The sequence below is a fragment of the Canis lupus genome, unplaced genomic scaffold (genome assembly GCF_011100685.1).
Source record: "Canis lupus familiaris isolate Mischka breed German Shepherd unplaced genomic scaffold, alternate assembly UU_Cfam_GSD_1.0 chrUn_S293H453, whole genome shotgun sequence".
Lineage (NCBI taxonomy): Eukaryota > Metazoa > Chordata > Mammalia > Carnivora > Canidae > Canis > Canis lupus.
The window spans coordinates 27,246-43,536 of NW_023331222.1; the positions used below are offsets into that span (position 1 = coordinate 27,246).

The 16,291-nt window shown below is 40.5% G+C and overlaps 1 protein-coding gene across 1 annotated transcript; it reads left to right on the forward strand.

Annotated features, from left to right (window-relative positions):
• The first annotated feature begins 13,100 nt into the window (after positions 1-13,100).
• Positions 13,101-16,285, forward strand: LOC119879113 (zinc finger X-linked protein ZXDB-like). Its single transcript, XM_038589564.1, has one exon. The coding sequence runs from the start codon at positions 13,113-13,115 to the stop codon at positions 15,825-15,827; it is 2,715 nt and encodes a 904-aa protein (XP_038445492.1). The 5' UTR covers positions 13,101-13,112; the 3' UTR covers positions 15,828-16,285.
• Positions 16,286-16,291: the final 6 nt, after the last annotated feature.

Below are 16,291 nucleotides of genomic sequence, written 5' to 3' on the forward strand. Positions count from 1 at the left end.
GTGTGAACTTCAGTCATGCACAACACTACAGGGTCCTGGCTGAGCAAATCCCATCAACTATCATGGTTTACCTAAGTAAGGGACAATAAGTTAAGTTTCTGTATTGATCTTTCTGCTTTGCTGGAGGCATTAATGCAGGTATAGCAGGATGTACTAGCAATTGCACAGGGCTCCAACTTGCTCCACAAGTAGGAAGTCAATGAGAATTCTATCATCCATAACAAGGTTAATATGGATACCTTCTAGGACCAAAGCAGAGTTTCCTTAAATATTTGAAATCATCTTATGAGTACTTTTAGGTGCAAATCAGGGTGTTTTGGGGTGAGAAGAAAGTTAATGCCTAGCTTCTACACAAATGCAATAATGAGAGATATCCATCACCTTGGATGGGGCAATTAATTCCTCCCGAACGAGCTGGTTATTTTGAGAGAAAGACAAGTTATTTAAAGTCTGGGATTAGTGTAGAAGAGCAGAGGCCTCTTTGAAATAAAGTAGGAGATGAATGATGTGAACAATTGCACTGAGGGATCTCTGGCGCAGACATTTTCTAAAATCCAGTAAAGAGGCTCGTAATTCAGATGAGAGATAGAAAAAAACAAATAAACTCTTGTCAGAAGTGATCAACAGATCATTGCACATGAAAAGTGGAATTGATTTTCTCTACCCTGCAATCACTCCTCCTATGTGACTTTAGATTTTTCTGTTATGTGGCAGTCAGTAGTGGGGACAGTTTGGTTTAAGGGACCACAAATTTACAGGCCCTATACTCTGCCTTCAATGAACAAAAGGCATCTTTCTTATGCCGTTTCACTTAATATTATGGGTATTTAATCTAGAAATTAAAATTTCATAAAACACAGCAGCCCAGTTTTGGAGAATTTATATTTTAGTATAAATTTCTTTGTTTATAAAGCAAACATTTATTGCCTCTTAAATTTTCACTAAGTTTTTAAATAAAGTTGTTCTAGACTCTCTGAAGACTCTACTTGATTGCAGGCGTTTAAAATTTATTGTTGTTATTGTAAAGACTAGGTCAAGTCTTTAGGATCATTGATAAAAAGCAAGTACTAAGTCCACCAGCATGTAGGAAATCTTTTCTTGAAGCATTTCTGAAATATAGAGATGACATCATGGGAGAGCTAATAGAAGTAATAGAGATGATGTTAAATGAAGAAACTGGCTTATAAAAAATTAGTGGAAGTACATGTGAAAAATAATAATACAAGTGTGTCTATATTTATTGTGGGTACATGTGTATTTGTTAGAACAACTTTGGTATTGTGGTTCATATTTGAATCTGTGTAATATAACTATCTTAAGTATAGGAGTAAATACCTACAAAACTACACATGTTCAGAGCCCAAGATAGGGAATTGTTGAATGATTGTAAAACATTTTTTTATCCAGCATAATGATTTGTCTTTTGCCTTCAAAACTTGACTTCCAGGTACCCTTTATAGAGATCATGTGGGGGAAAAAAAGGGATACACTCATAGAATGGGAAGAAAATTCTAAGGCCAAAGCTCTCCCACCTTTGGTAATTCAGTTAGACATCACATCATGTAACCTTCAACCTAACATCATCAGATGAAGATGAGTATGAAATTGAATCTCCAAGCATTAAAGATAACATCAAGTTCATTCTGTATATGATTGAGTCTCTTCCATATCCAACACTAAATTGCACATTGACTGTTGGAAGACCTTACAGTCCATTGCAGGATCCTGGAATCTTACAACAGCCATATAGACCTTATTAAGTACTCATGGAATTGTTCTTCAGCACTGTGTAAAATAGCTCTGATTCATCTGAAGTGTATATTAAGAAGGAAAGTGATCTTACAGGAAATATAACGTATCATTAGCAATCCATTATCCAAATAGACGTCATTGCTTGTTTTACCAACCTGTGTCCCAAATGGTTAATTCAGGGCACAGTTTTAAGATTACATCAGGCATAGTACTAGTAGGATAGTATATGTCTTTTTGCTGCTTTATAAAAGGTTCTCTGACATGTGACACAGAAACAGACAGAACCAACTCCACCTGACTGGTACTACAAGATGAAATCAAATGTATAGTAACTAAGTAATTTAAATAATGAATGAATGCCATCTAATTTACAATTCAAGCATTACATCATCTTTTGAGGAAATTCTGGAATTCTAACATGAAGTAGTCCTTCATCAGAAGCTATTATTTTTTGGAAGAAATATCAACTAACAACCAGCGTTAGTATCTGTTCTACCATTGCTACTGTAAAGACTGGATATTGTATATGACTATTGGCTCTCAATTTTTAAAAGAAATTTTATATCATAGAGATGTAAACTTGTAAATATGTAAATAAATATTAATATATACATTTTTGGGGTTGGTAGAGGCGGAAGGAGGAGGTCGAGTCGGGACGCCGAGGTGGTCAGCAGCTAGCTCTTCGGTGCCCGACTTCTCTCAAGCTTGTGTGCTGAGGAGACTCCGATGTTGGCCTCAGCTCCTAGGCTGAACTCGGCGGATCGGCCCATGAAAACTTCTGTATTGAGACAAAGGAAAGGATCCAGCAGAAAGCAACATCTCTTATCCTGGGCTTGGCAGCAAGGAAGGGGACAGGTGGTGGAAATCCTGCGATCCGAAAAGCGGACCGAAAGGTGACAAAGAAGCTGAAGATGGGTGGTGGAGAGAGGTATAACATTCCAGCCCCTCAGTCGAGAAACGTTAGTAAGAACCAGCAACAGCTTAACAGACAGAAGACCAAGGATCAGAATTCCCAAATGAAGATTGTTCACAAGAAAAAAGAAAGAGGACACACTTACACCTCCTCAGCAGCTGCACCGCAGGCCATGCAAAACGGGGGGAAGAACAAAAATTTTCCAAATAATCAAAACTGGAACTCTAGCTTATCAAGTCCCACTTTACTTTTTAAGTCTCAACTAATCAGAACTACGCTGGAGCCAAGTTTAGTGAGCCACCATCACCAAGTGTTCTTCCTAAACTACCAAGCCACTGGGTTCCAGTTTCCTTTAATCCTTCTTTTTTTTTTTTATTTATTTTTTATTGGTGTTCAATTTACTAACATACAGAATAACACCCAGTGCCCGTCACCCATTCACTCCCACCCCCCGCCCTCCTCCCCTTCTACCCACCCCTAGTTCGTTTCCCAGAGTTAGCAGTCTTTACGTTCTGTCTCCCTTTCTGATATTTCCCACACATTTCTTCCCCCTTCCCTTATATTCCCTTTCACTGTTATTTATATTCCCCAAATGAATGAGAACATATAATGTTTGTCCTTCTCCGACTGACTTACTTCACTCAGCATAATACCCTCCAGTTCCATCCACGTTGAAGCAAATGGTGGGTATTTGTCATTTCTAATAGCTGAGTAATATTCCATTGTATACATAAACCACATCTTCTTTATCCATTCATCTTTCGTTGGACACCGAGGCTCCTTCCACAGTTTGGCTATCGTGGCCATTGCTGCTATAAACATCGGGGTGCAGGTGTCCCGGCGTTTCATTGCATCTGTATCTTTGGGGTAAATCCCCAACAGTGCCCTTTAATCCTTCTGATAAGGAAATAATGACATTTCAACTTAAAACCTTACTTAAAGTACAGGTATAAAATAAGATAAAATACTACTGTTTAAATTTAGTTATATTTAAGGGTAGTTGCCAGTTGTTTCAGACCAGATTCACTAGGGAATTAATCTGTGTAAAATTGCTAATTAATGTAGAAAACATTATTAGATTTCATCTTAACTGTTTTACGTGTAGTGTGCACTGTGATGTAATGGTAGTATCAGTGCAACTTGAAATAACTAAATTATTGATAATTGTACTTGATACTGTGTTCTCGATTGAGTAACTCTTAAATGAAACCTGTCAAATTTAGATTTGGTGAATGGTAATCAACTTTTCCTATTGTTTGTTGGGCACAAATACTAATTTAAGATTATCCTTCATGGATCAGTAGATTTACTTGTTGGAAGCTAGTGAATCTGATTATAAGCATCCATTAAGTAAGACCTACAGGATTGGAGTAGTTGAATATTTAACAGTTTAAAGTCCTAGAAACACCCAAACCAGGAATATGACAACAACCCGATGCACTGCCAAAAAGAAAATGTGAGTTTTTCTTAGAGAATAGTTGCATTTTTGTAAACCTATGCTGGTGAAATGTGGAAAAGGGCTATCTAATTTAGATGAGACCATATATCCCAATGGCCGTTTGTTTCATGCGGTGGGTGTCTGCCAACTAATGCACCAAAACCATTTCTTACAGAAACAGTATTTGGTGGTCACTGAGTAGCTTTCAAAATACATTTTTGTATTACAGCACTGCATAAGCTATTCTGACAGTGATCTGGTCTCAAATCATTCCCTGAAAAGCTTACTTGAAGTGGGGAGCTGTATAATGTGAGAGTTTTAAGTACCTTAGGAAAGAGCCATGTAAATATATGTAATAAACTTGTAGTATATGTAAAGTTTTGTTGGCATTTATCCTACAAAAATAGAATATTTTAGTATGAATTTGCTGAATGTAAGACCATGGACTCTGTTTTTATACTATGGCCTGATTTTAAAGGTCCAAAATAATTTGTTTTTAAAAGTTTGCCCTTGTGCTAAAGTGCCAGTGTATGTATAATTGATCTGGTTGTAAACTATATTTCAAAGTAAAGCCTAGTGTAATTAGTTTTATATAACTAAAGGTTTTAAGCTGCTAAAACACTTCCTATTTTTAAGAGAGGTGAGATGCAGTATGGGACTGATTTTTCTTTCTTAAGCCCAAAGATTAAACTATTAAAGGGTCCCTCCAACCTTAAAGATTCATTCTGGCTTTCAATATTTTTTGTAATCTATAATATGAATATAGTTTAGTGTATGATGTCAGTATATTATTTTTTGTTACTAGTCCAAGTGCAACCCAGGGGACCATTAATGCAAAAGATGTAATTTCTTGCATAATATCTTGATAACGTGTTTTACCTAAATATAACAGTTAATCCAACAGTAACTTACAAATCTGTATGGGAGACTCAATTTAAAAATTCTAATTGTAAGTACCCTATTCTAATTTGGTGGCTTTTTGACATTTTAAAGCAGAAAGGCCAAATTGTATTTCCACAGTTAAACTTAGATTGAGGTGATATTGCTCAAGTCAAATAATGCTATCCTAAAGTTTACATAGTACTTCATGTACATTTGTGAATTTCAAGCATGAAATTAAAAAATAAAATTGCCTCTCCCCCAAAAAAATATATATATTAATATATACATTTTTTAAAAAGTCCTAAAAAGTGCAACAAATAGTTGTGTGTGACTGGTAATGTCTTTTAAAAGATTTATATTATTTATTTATTTATTTATTTATTTTAAAATTTTATTTATTTATTTTAGAGAGACTGTGGGCTGGGGGAGAGGCAGAGAGAGAGAGAGAGAGAGAGAGAGAGAGAAGCAGACTCCCTGCTGAACGTGAAGCCCAACTCAGGACTCGCAAACCTGAGATCATGACCTGAGCTGAAATCAAGAGTTAGATGTTTGGGACGTCTGGGTGTCTCAGTGTTTGAGTGTCTGCCTTCAGTTCAGGGCATGATCCTGGAGTCCTGGAATCGAGTCCCACATCGGGCTCCCCATGGGGAGTCTGCTTCTCCTTCTGCCTATGTCTCTGCCTCTCTCTGTGTCTCTCATGAATAAATAAATAAAATCTAAAAAAAAAAAAAAAAAGCCAGTTAGATGCTTAAGTGACTGAGCTCCCCAGGTGCCCCATGACTGGTTACTTTTGTGTAAAAACAAAATTAAAACAAAAATAAAAGCTCTTTTGTGGGCTCTTGGGCCCCAAAATAGCATATAAGCCAGTGAAAAGGAAATAATGCATGAGTTGTATTCAGTAGTATATGTGTTTATTGGGAGCCTGAAAGAGACAAACACTCTAACAAATATTGGCTTTCCTGATGAGTCAAAAAAATCATCAATGTCACATAAGAGCAATATCCTCAAGTTGGCTGGTAACTCTCTGACAGCAAGACATCTAAATATGCACTGGTTGTGTCTATCCACTACAGTTAGGATTTGGAGATGTCAGCATTTACTTTGGACAATATCTTTTTGGCAACTGTGTGTCAAGAACTGTGAAAGGTGTAAGTTTTTACCCAACTTGTAAACTAACAATTTGATCTGACAGTTTCATAGATACTGGAAGAAGATACAAGACACCTAAGTCAGACATAAAAAGGATGGTTTATTAGTCATTCCACAGCAGGTAGCATGAACTTCTTTGCAGTGGTTAGCCTCAGTCCCCAAGTCTCAGGCTAATGATAAGAAGCACTGCAGATGTATGATATGCAAACAATGGGTTTGCATTATAGTGTACGAAACTCCATTGTTTTAAATGGACTTTTTAAATGGACATGTAGTGAACATCCTCAGAGGGTAGTACCATCTTTATGTTCCTGCATAGCACATATGTATGCCCTCTGTCCCAGAAGGGAACACAATCTCTACTTTCTTCCAAGGCTGTTTGTAATGCAAATAGCATTGAAAAATAGTTTGGAACAAAAGCTCTTAATGTCTCCAATCAGAGTTCAAGTAGAAATATAAGACCTATAAAGAATTGTCTCCAAACGATGACAAGATATTTCTAAGATTTATATGGAAATGCATAGGACTTATAATATCTGAAAGTATTTTGAAAAAGGATAACCATGCTGTAGGCCTTGTATTGCTAGTTTCCAAGACTTACTACAAAGCAATAGCATTGAGAAAAGTGTGGCATTGGCATAAAGGTAGGCACATCGATCAGTTTAGGAGAAGAATCTGGAAAGAGACCCATATGGATATAGTCAACTGATTGTCAACAAAACTGCAAAGTTAATTCAGTGGAGAAAAGATAGCGTAATCAGGGACTGATGCTACAACAATTGGTTAAAATAAATGATGGTCAATCCTTACTTTACACAACATACAAAAATTAAGACATTAGACTTGAATGTAAGAGTTAAGACTACAACATTTTTATAAGAAAAAAATAGGACAAAATTTAAGTGAATGTGGATTTGGTAAAAATATCTTAAGTAGGTTGCCAAAAATATGAAGTATAATAGACAAAATCAGTAAATTGGACCTCGTCCAAATTAAAATACTTTGTTCTACTACGGACACTACCAGAAAAGTAAAAATTAAGACACAGAACGGGAGAAAATATCTGTGAAACATGTAACCATCGCAGGGCTTGTAATTTTAATATATAAAGAACCCTTAAAAGTCAATAAGTGGTAAGCAAACAACACAATTATAATGGGCAAATATTAGAACAGATTCTTCATCAAATAAGATAAATGGATGGCAGTTAAGCTCATGAAAAGATGCTCAACATTATAATTAGGGAAATGCTAGTTAAAACTAAAATGATATACCACAATACACCTATTAGAATGGCTCAAATTAAAAAAAAAAACTGAAATTACTAGGGCTCCATGACTACATGACATGAATATATGTGGTTATGGATGTTTGGAAACAGCTGTGCAATTTCTTAAAATGATAAACATATACTTACCATACTGTTGCTCTTTTTATCTAGAAGAAGGGAAAGCATATGTCCACACAGTCTTGCACATAAATATTCATAGCAGTTTTATTTGTAATAGTCAAAAACTGGAAACATCTAGTAGACAGTAAAGGCATCAAATTTTCTGACATCTACCATAGCAACATTTTTCTAGGTATATCTCCTAAAGCAAGAGAAACAAAAGGAAAAATAAACTATTAGGACCGCATCAAAATTAAAAGCACAACAAGGAAAGACAACCTAATGAATGGGAGAAGATATTTGCAAATGATTTATCTGGTAAGGGGTTAGTATAAAAAATATACAAAGAATTTATACAACTCAACACCAAAAAATCAAATAATCCAATTAAAAATGGGCAGACACATAAACAGACATTTCTCTAATGAAGATATCCAGATGGGAAATAGACACATGAAAAGATGCTCAACATCACTGTGGAAAATGGTATGAGAGATTATCTCAAAGTTAAAAATATAACTACCCCATGATCCAGCAATCACACTGCTGGGCATTTATCCCAAGAATACTAAAACACTAATTCAAAGGGATACTTGCACCCTTATGTTTATAGCAACATTATTTACAATAGGCAAATTATGGAAGCAGCCCAAGTGTCCTTCAAATGATGAATGGATAAAAAAAAGATGTGATATATATATATATATAATATAATATATATATATATCTCACATCATATAATATATATTAATTATTCAGCCATGAAAAATAATGAAATCTTGCCATTTGTAACAACATGGATGGAGCTAGAGCGTATAATGCTAAGTGAAATAAGTCATATGATTTCACTCGTATGTAGAATTTAAGAAACAAAACAAAGGAGCAAAGGGGAAAAAAAACGGACAGAGAGAGAGAGAGAGAGAGAGAGAGACTAATCAAGAAACACACTTTAATCACAGAGAACAAACTGATGATTACCAGTGGGAAGGTAGTATGGGGACGGGTTAAATAAGTGATGGGGATTAAGGAGTGCACTTGTCTTAATGAGCAATGGGTAATGTATAGAATTGTTGAATTCACTATATTTTACAGCTAAAACTAATATAACACCGTATCAAACTTTAAAAGTTTCACATTTCACATTTGTATCTCACCATTACCACAGTGGCAGTTATGAGAGCTTGACCAGGCAGCAGGTCCAAGCAGCATTTACAGGACAAACTCCCTGTTCATACACAAGTCCTCATGTACAAGGTCTGAGGGTGCCTGCAATAAGAAGCCAATTCAGTCATCTGTGTGAAAAGAAAGGTGTGGGCTGATTTGTTTTGTGTGGTTTCTGAGCCCAAGAGGTGAATATGCTTAATACACTGGTAATACTAGGAAGACAGTATAAGAGCAATTTTTACAATATTTTCCTCCTGACCTAGTGGTATCTTATTCTATTAAATATAGGCCTACAGAAAGAAAAAGGTTTGGTTTGGTTTGGTTTTAGTGAAAATGTCTCTTCTCAATATAAGTTACAAGCCAATCGCTACAGAATGAACCGCTTGCCACTTATGAATGGCAAAAATATGTGCCATTTTCTCCCAACAACTTTTGTCCACTTTAGAGCCTAAAACCGGTTGAGATAAGTATAAAGAAACCACACACATTTCCAAAAATGGTAACTATATACGCTTTGTAAGTATAACAAAGGAATCTTATGCCTTGCTCCTCCATGGCCGGGGCTCTGTTGGGCATGATTTTAAATGAAATCCAAGCATCTTTTCTTCCTGTTTAGTTAGGTGTGGCTGCCAGGAATGCAGAGTAGCATTTAGGGTATAAAGTACTCTATTCTCAAGGACAACACTATAGTGAGAGAGACAATCTCACCATATGCCAAGGATCTCCTTGCAGGTGGAGCAGACAAGCCCTGGGTAGGACTAGAATGCAGGGCTCACAGGCTCTCTGCCCTAGCCTCATGATAACCCTTTGTGCCAGAGCCTGGGTTTTGCAGCAAAACTCAGTTCAGGCCAGGGAACCTTAGGTCCACCAAGAATCCTAAGTAGTCTATTAAGGCTTCTGCAGTGGCCAGTCCTACTTCTTTAATCATTAATTTACCAGAGAAATAACAGGATGATACTATTCCTTGGGTGAGCTAACAATAACCCTGGCAGGTAGGGTGTCTGCTATTCATGCACGCTAAGAATAGAAGTGAATCCCTTAAACTGATAAAGTACATGAAGCCAATTATTAATGTAGTGCTTCTCCACTCTAAATTCACCCTTCAAAACATGCTCTCTGATAGTAGACAAAATTTTTAGGTATCTCTCCTTCAAAGTGACACAATGTTATATTTTCTCAGTAGAAGACACTGGAGGGAGATTGAAGGAAATGCCTCCCCTCTTATTTCCGGTTCTTAGAGGCAAGGGTATGAGGATATTCTCAGTGCTCTGCCCCAGGCAGGAGACGAGAACAACTGTCCTCATTGAATGTGCAATCCTGGTGTGGCCTGGCGATCAGCTTTCTGTGACTTTCTTCATAGAGACATCCTGTGCTCTAAACCACCTGCCCACTGATTCTCTCTGCTTACTTTCTCTACTGCTCCCCACTCTGCCCCCCCTTACGTTCTGTCCAACAACAGGTTTATCCTCTCTAGTTCTCCCAGTGCTACAGCCCTCCCAACACCAAGGCCCTTCTGATTCTACATGCAGGACATTTTTAGCTCCAGGCCTCTAACTCCACCAACATCCCTATTTCTACTACATGCCCAAGTGCTCGCTTCGGCAGCACATATACTAAAATTCTACTACATGCCCAAACACAATGCCACTAGTTGTGGCTTGTCCACATTGATGTGTTCCACAGGGTTGTGTCCTGCTTACCCTGTAACTGTAGACCAGCTCTGGTTCTGAAAACCCGCTCTAGTTCCCACAAACCAGCAAACTTCTCTGCCATCCAACAGTTTCTCCTATACTTTCTCCAATGAGGTGTGAATTCCAGCCTTGGAGAAGGGATTCCCCACTCCAAATTGGTCTATCCTTGAGTACTCTCTCTCAGCCCCAGAATACATAGTGATTTATGATACATGCGTTGCTGTAAATAATTTGGAAAAGAGCAGACTTTTCAAACGTGGTTCACTGAGACAATCAGGCAGGGGTGGGTGGGGAATAGAACCCTACTCAACACCATACAAAAGCATCACTTGTGGGGGGATTAACACATAACTGTGAAAGACAAAACCATGACTATTTTAGAAGACAATATAGAGAATATGTTCACAGCCCCAAGGAAGGGACAGACTTCTTAAACAGATAAGTACTAATAATAAAGAAAAGAATGATAATTTGACTGTATAACATCTGTTCACAAAGCATAGCATAAAGAAAGTGAAAATGCAAGCAGCAGAGCAAGGGAATATTTTGGCCAAACATATAATCGAAGGACTAGTATTTAAAATACATAAAGAACTCAATAAATGAGTAAGTGAAGACGGAAAATAGAAGAATGGCTGACAGAGTTAAACTTGAACAGTTCTTTCAGAAGAGAAAATCCAAAGGCTCATAAACATAAGAATATGCCAAAGCTGAACAGTAATAGTAAAAAAAAAAAAACATTTTTGCAATCTTACATGTAGGTGAAGATGTCTAGCAGCAAAAACTCTATGCTACTTGTGAAATAGTAAATTGGCACCACTACTACAGAAACCAATTTGGCGTCATCTAGAAAAACTGAAGATATTCATACCCTATATCCAAGTGAATGTGGTTTTGGAGGTATACCCAAGAGACTTCTACACATGTGTTCCATGGGAAATTTCCAGGAATGTTTACTGCAACATTGTTCATAGTAGTTAAAAACTAGAAACAACTCTAGTGTCCATCCACTGTAGAACTGTATGATTATATCATAATCACTTCACTAAAACTATACACTGGAATGCTAGTCAACAATGGGGATAAAGGATTTACAACTATCTTGAACAACTTGGATGAGTCTATCAAGTCACATGTATATGATACAGTGTGAGAGAAACAAGCGATCAAAGGAAGCATGCAATTCAATTTATATAACTTAGTATAAACTATATTATTTAAGAATGTGTAAAAAATGGTAAAGCTATAAAGAAAGCACTGAAATGATTATTGCAATGTCGGGATAATAACTTTATCTATAAGGAAGGGCACGGGTTGTGATTGAGAGGAATACTGTCTGTACCCAGGAAAGCTGGCAATGGTCTGTTTCTTGATCTTGATCCTAGATACATGGGTGTTTGGTTGTTTTCCTTGTTTTATTTTGTTTGTTTTGTTTTTGTTTTAAAGATTTTATTTATTCATTTGAGTGAGAAATGGTGAGAGTGCACATGAGCAGGACAGAGGGGCAGAGAGTGAGAGACACAGAAGCAGTCTCCCAGTTGAGCAAGGGGCCGTTTTCAAAAATGACTTAATTAGGTTTTTATTTTTATAAGTTATCTAAATCTGGCAGATATGTTTTATGCACTCCTCTATATCTCAGATTTTAAAAATGGCTTCCTTTAAAAATGTAACAGAAGGAAAATATGTGAAGTAAAAATTTTGACGAGGTTTCAGATGTAAGGGATAATAAAATTGTTCTTCCTATCAAGAGATCAGCAAGTGTCCATTATCATTAAAAAGGGGGAAAGTGGGGATTATTTAAACTATATGTATCCAATAATCTAGTCATCACTCTAAGCCTTTCCCTTGCTAGATATTTCACCCTTTATTGATATCATTTCCCAAATCACAGATGACAGACAAGTCGGAAAATCATCATCATCATTAATACAATCACTAAGGCATCACAGGCCAAATCCATTACAATGAGATTGGGCCACCACGCTGAAATGCAAGCAGGTACGCCAGGACGATTGAACATGGTCATATGTGCATTTTTCTCAGTAGAGTCCATCACAGTGCCTTAGGGTTTAATCTTACCACATTTAACTGGTACTCTGTCCAGAGACCTCCATGTGCTGGAGAATCTAGCATTAACAGAGGAATGTTCTGAGGAATGCTGTGGGATTGGACATGAGATTTACCATGATGTAATGGCAAAGAGTTGGTTTAGGTTGGGCACTGTCTTGGAAGGACCCAGGAGTGGGTTGGGTTTTCCAGGATTCAGTATAAATTGTTTCATCTTCCAAGCTTTGCACTTCTAGGCTGAACAGTGGTAATCTGTTTTGGCCTCACCTCTTACTCATTCTAATTTCTGCATCACATCAGCAAGCCAAAAAAAAAAAAAAAAAACGAACTGTAAGACAAATTTTCCTGAGGACCTTTTTCAAGACAGTTCTGGATATGGAAGCTACCCAGAAAAAAATAAAAAATAAATAAATAAAAAAGAAAAGGACATCATTTTCATTTGAATTTGCTAGCATTACGGTACTTTGATGTTGACACAAAGTGTTATTGTTCCAGGAATTTTCTCTCACTGGATTGATAAATCCAGCCAGCCAGCCAGGCAGCCAACCAGCAAACAATTTTTTTAAAAGCACCATACTTAGCACTGGGAGGGAGTGGGGGTGTTTATTTTGGTGTATAATGACACAGAGATTTAAGTTGCATTTAGCAGATAGATTGCTCGGTTAAATGTACCGAATGAACTTTCATTTCCCCACTATCTGGGAAGACATCCTTGATTTCCTACAAATACTGGGTGTAGAACTTACTTGTGCATACGAGGCTCTGCCTCTGGGCTTTCTATTCTGTTCCAGAGATCCAGTACCAGAATATTTAAATCACTGTGTCGTTAAACACGTTTTAATATCTGATAGGGCCAGTTTCTGCGCATTGCACATTTTTTTTTTTCCTTTCAGGAACGTGTTCGGGCCCGCGGCAGGGGGCGGGGTCGCGCCTCCTCCGCGGCTCCGGTTCCAGCCGAGCCTCACCGCCTCGGAGATGGAAAGCCCAAGGCTGCTCCCGCCTCGTGGGACACGACAGAGTGGTGGTGCTGGCAGCCCCGCGGGCGGCAGCCGGTTCCACGGCGGCCCTGACCCGCGGGCTGGCCAGGTCCCCGCGCGCCGCCTCCTGCTGCTCCGGGGCCCCCAAGATGGCGGGTCCGGGAGGCGGCGCGAGGAGGCCCGCGCGGCCTCACGGGGCCCGGGCCTGAGCCCGTTGGCGCCCAGGTCGGATTATGCTAGTGGCGGCGACAGCGATGACTTCTTCCTGGTGCTGCTGGACCCGGTGGGTGGCGATGTGGAGACCGCGGGCGATGGCCAGGCCGCAGGGCCTGTATGGAGGGAGGAGGCCGAGTCGGTCCCACAGCTGCAGCAGGGTGAGAGTGGCGCGAATCCCGCGGGCCGCCAGGCGCTAGGCCCCCGCTGCCTGTCTGCAGTCCCCGCCCCAGCCCCGGCCCAGAACCCGATCCCCGCCCCAAGTCTGGCACCCGCCGCGGCCTTCACGGGCACCGTCACCATCCACAACCAAAACCTGCTCTTGCGCTTCGAGAACGGTGTCCTCACCCTGGCCACACCCCCGCCGCCAGCCTGGGAGCCTGAAGTCGCGCCTGCCCCTCAGCCTGGGGGTCTGATGGCTCCGCAAGCGGGGGTCCAGCCCAACGACTGCCCTGAGCTGCCGCCCGACCTCCTGCTGGCCGAGCCGGCTGAACCGGCGCCGGCCCCAGCGCCTGAGGAGGAGGCAGAGGGCCGGGCCGCAGCCGAGAGTCCCCGCAGGCCGCTGGGCCCGGGCCCGGGCGTGGTGCTGTACCTGTGTCCCGAGGCGCAGTGCGGACAGACCTTCGCCAAGAAGCACCAGCTGAAGGTGCACCTGCTGACTCACAGCAGCAGCCAGGGCCAGCGGCCCTTCAAGTGCCCCCTGGGCGGCTGTGGATGGACTTTCACCACCTCCTACAAGCTCAAGAGGCACCTGCAGTCGCACGACAAACTGCGGCCCTTTGGTTGCCCTGCGGAGGGCTGTGGCAAGAGCTTCACCACGGTGTATAACCTCAAGGCGCACATGAAGGGCCATGAGCAGGAGAACTCGTTCAAATGCGAGGTGTGCGAGGAGAGCTTCCCCACTCAGGCCAAACTCAGCGCCCACCAGCGCAGCCATTTCGAACCTGAGAGGCCATACCAGTGCGCATTTTCCGGCTGCAAGAAGACGTTTATCACAGTGAGTGCCCTGTTTTCCCATAACCGTGCCCATTTCAGGGAACAGGAACTCTTTTCCTGCTCTTTTCCAGGCTGTAGCAAACAGTACGACAAGGCTTGTCGCCTGAAAATTCACCTGCGGAGCCACACAGGTGAGAGACCTTTCCTTTGTGACTTTGACGGCTGTGGCTGGAACTTCACCAGCATGTCCAAACTCTTGAGGCACAAAAGGAAGCACGAGGATGACCGGAGGTTCATGTGCCCTGTGGAAGGCTGTGGGAAATCTTTCACAAGGGCTGAGCATCTGAAAGGCCACAGCATAACCCACCTGGGCACAAAGCCTTTTGTGTGCCCTGTGGAAGGCTGCTGTGCCAGGTTCTCTGCTCGCAGTAGTCTCTACATTCACTCCAAGAAACACTTGCAGGACGTGGACACCTGGAAAAGCCGCTGCCCAGTCTCTACTTGTAATAAGCTCTTCACATCCAAGCACAGCATGAAGACCCACTTGGCCAAAAGGCACAACCTTGGCCAGGATCTCTTAGCTCAGCTAGAAGCTGCAAATTCTCTTACGCCCAGCAGTGAACTTACCAGCCAGGGACAGAATGACCTCAGTGATGCAGAGCTAGTGTCTCTCTCCTCTGATGTGCCTGGCAGTAGCTCCGCTGCAGTGCTGGACACAGCATTGGCAAACTCTGGAATCTTGACTATTGATGTGGCTTCTGTGAGTTCAACTCTGGCAGGGAGCCTCCCTGCTAATAATAATAATTCATTAGGGCAGGCTGTGGACCCTCGGGCCTTGATGGCCACCAGTGACCTTCCTCAGAGTCTGGATACCTCTCTCTTTTTTGGAACGACAGCCTCTGGTTTTCAGCAGAGTCCCTTAGATATGGATGATGTCTCAAATCTAAGTGTGGGGCCATTGGTATCTCTGGGCTCTTTGGCTATGAAAAACTCGAGTCAAGAGCCCCAGGCTTTGACCCCCAGCAGTAAGCTTACAGTGGACACAGATGCTCTGACTCCTTCAAGCACCCTTTGTGAAAACAGTGTCTCGGAACTACTGACGCCAACCAAAGCAGAATGGAATGTACATCCTGACTCTGACTTCTTTGGACAGGAGGAAGAGACCCAGTTTGGATTCTCCAGTCCAGCAGGAAACCATGGTTCTCAGAAAGAAACAGATCTTATCACAGTGACTGGCAGCTCATTTTTGGTATGAACTAACTATTAATTCCTTGCCACGTGGCTTATTCTTATGAATTACACTCCATTTTAAGGATATTCTGGACTAAATGTTTAAATCCAGTAGTCATTTCTTATAGGTTTGAAAAAGAACAAAGCCCTGGGCTACAAGTCTGGAGATTTAAATTATGATCTTGACTCTGGAACTGTCGAGTTGTGTGACCCTGAGCAAGTCACTTAATCTATCTGAGCCTTAATTTCCTTATTTATAAAATGAGGTGGTTTGAATTGATTGTTTCTAAGGTCTTTTCATCTCTGTGATTCCTTGATAAGTTTATTTCCTTGGAAAAAATAAGGACAATTTTTAGTGCTTGTGTTGCATGTGCTTTTTTCCCCAACATACATAATGGTGTAATGAACAGCCATGTCCTTATCACCCAACTTTAACTTTTATTAATTCGCAAATAATTTTGTTTACCTTATCTCTAACCCTTTTCAGGA

Coding starts and splice junctions, on each gene's coding strand:
- LOC119879113 (XM_038589564.1), top strand. CDS start 13,113: ATGTACCGAATGAACTTTCATTTCCCCACTATCTGGGAAGACATCCTT.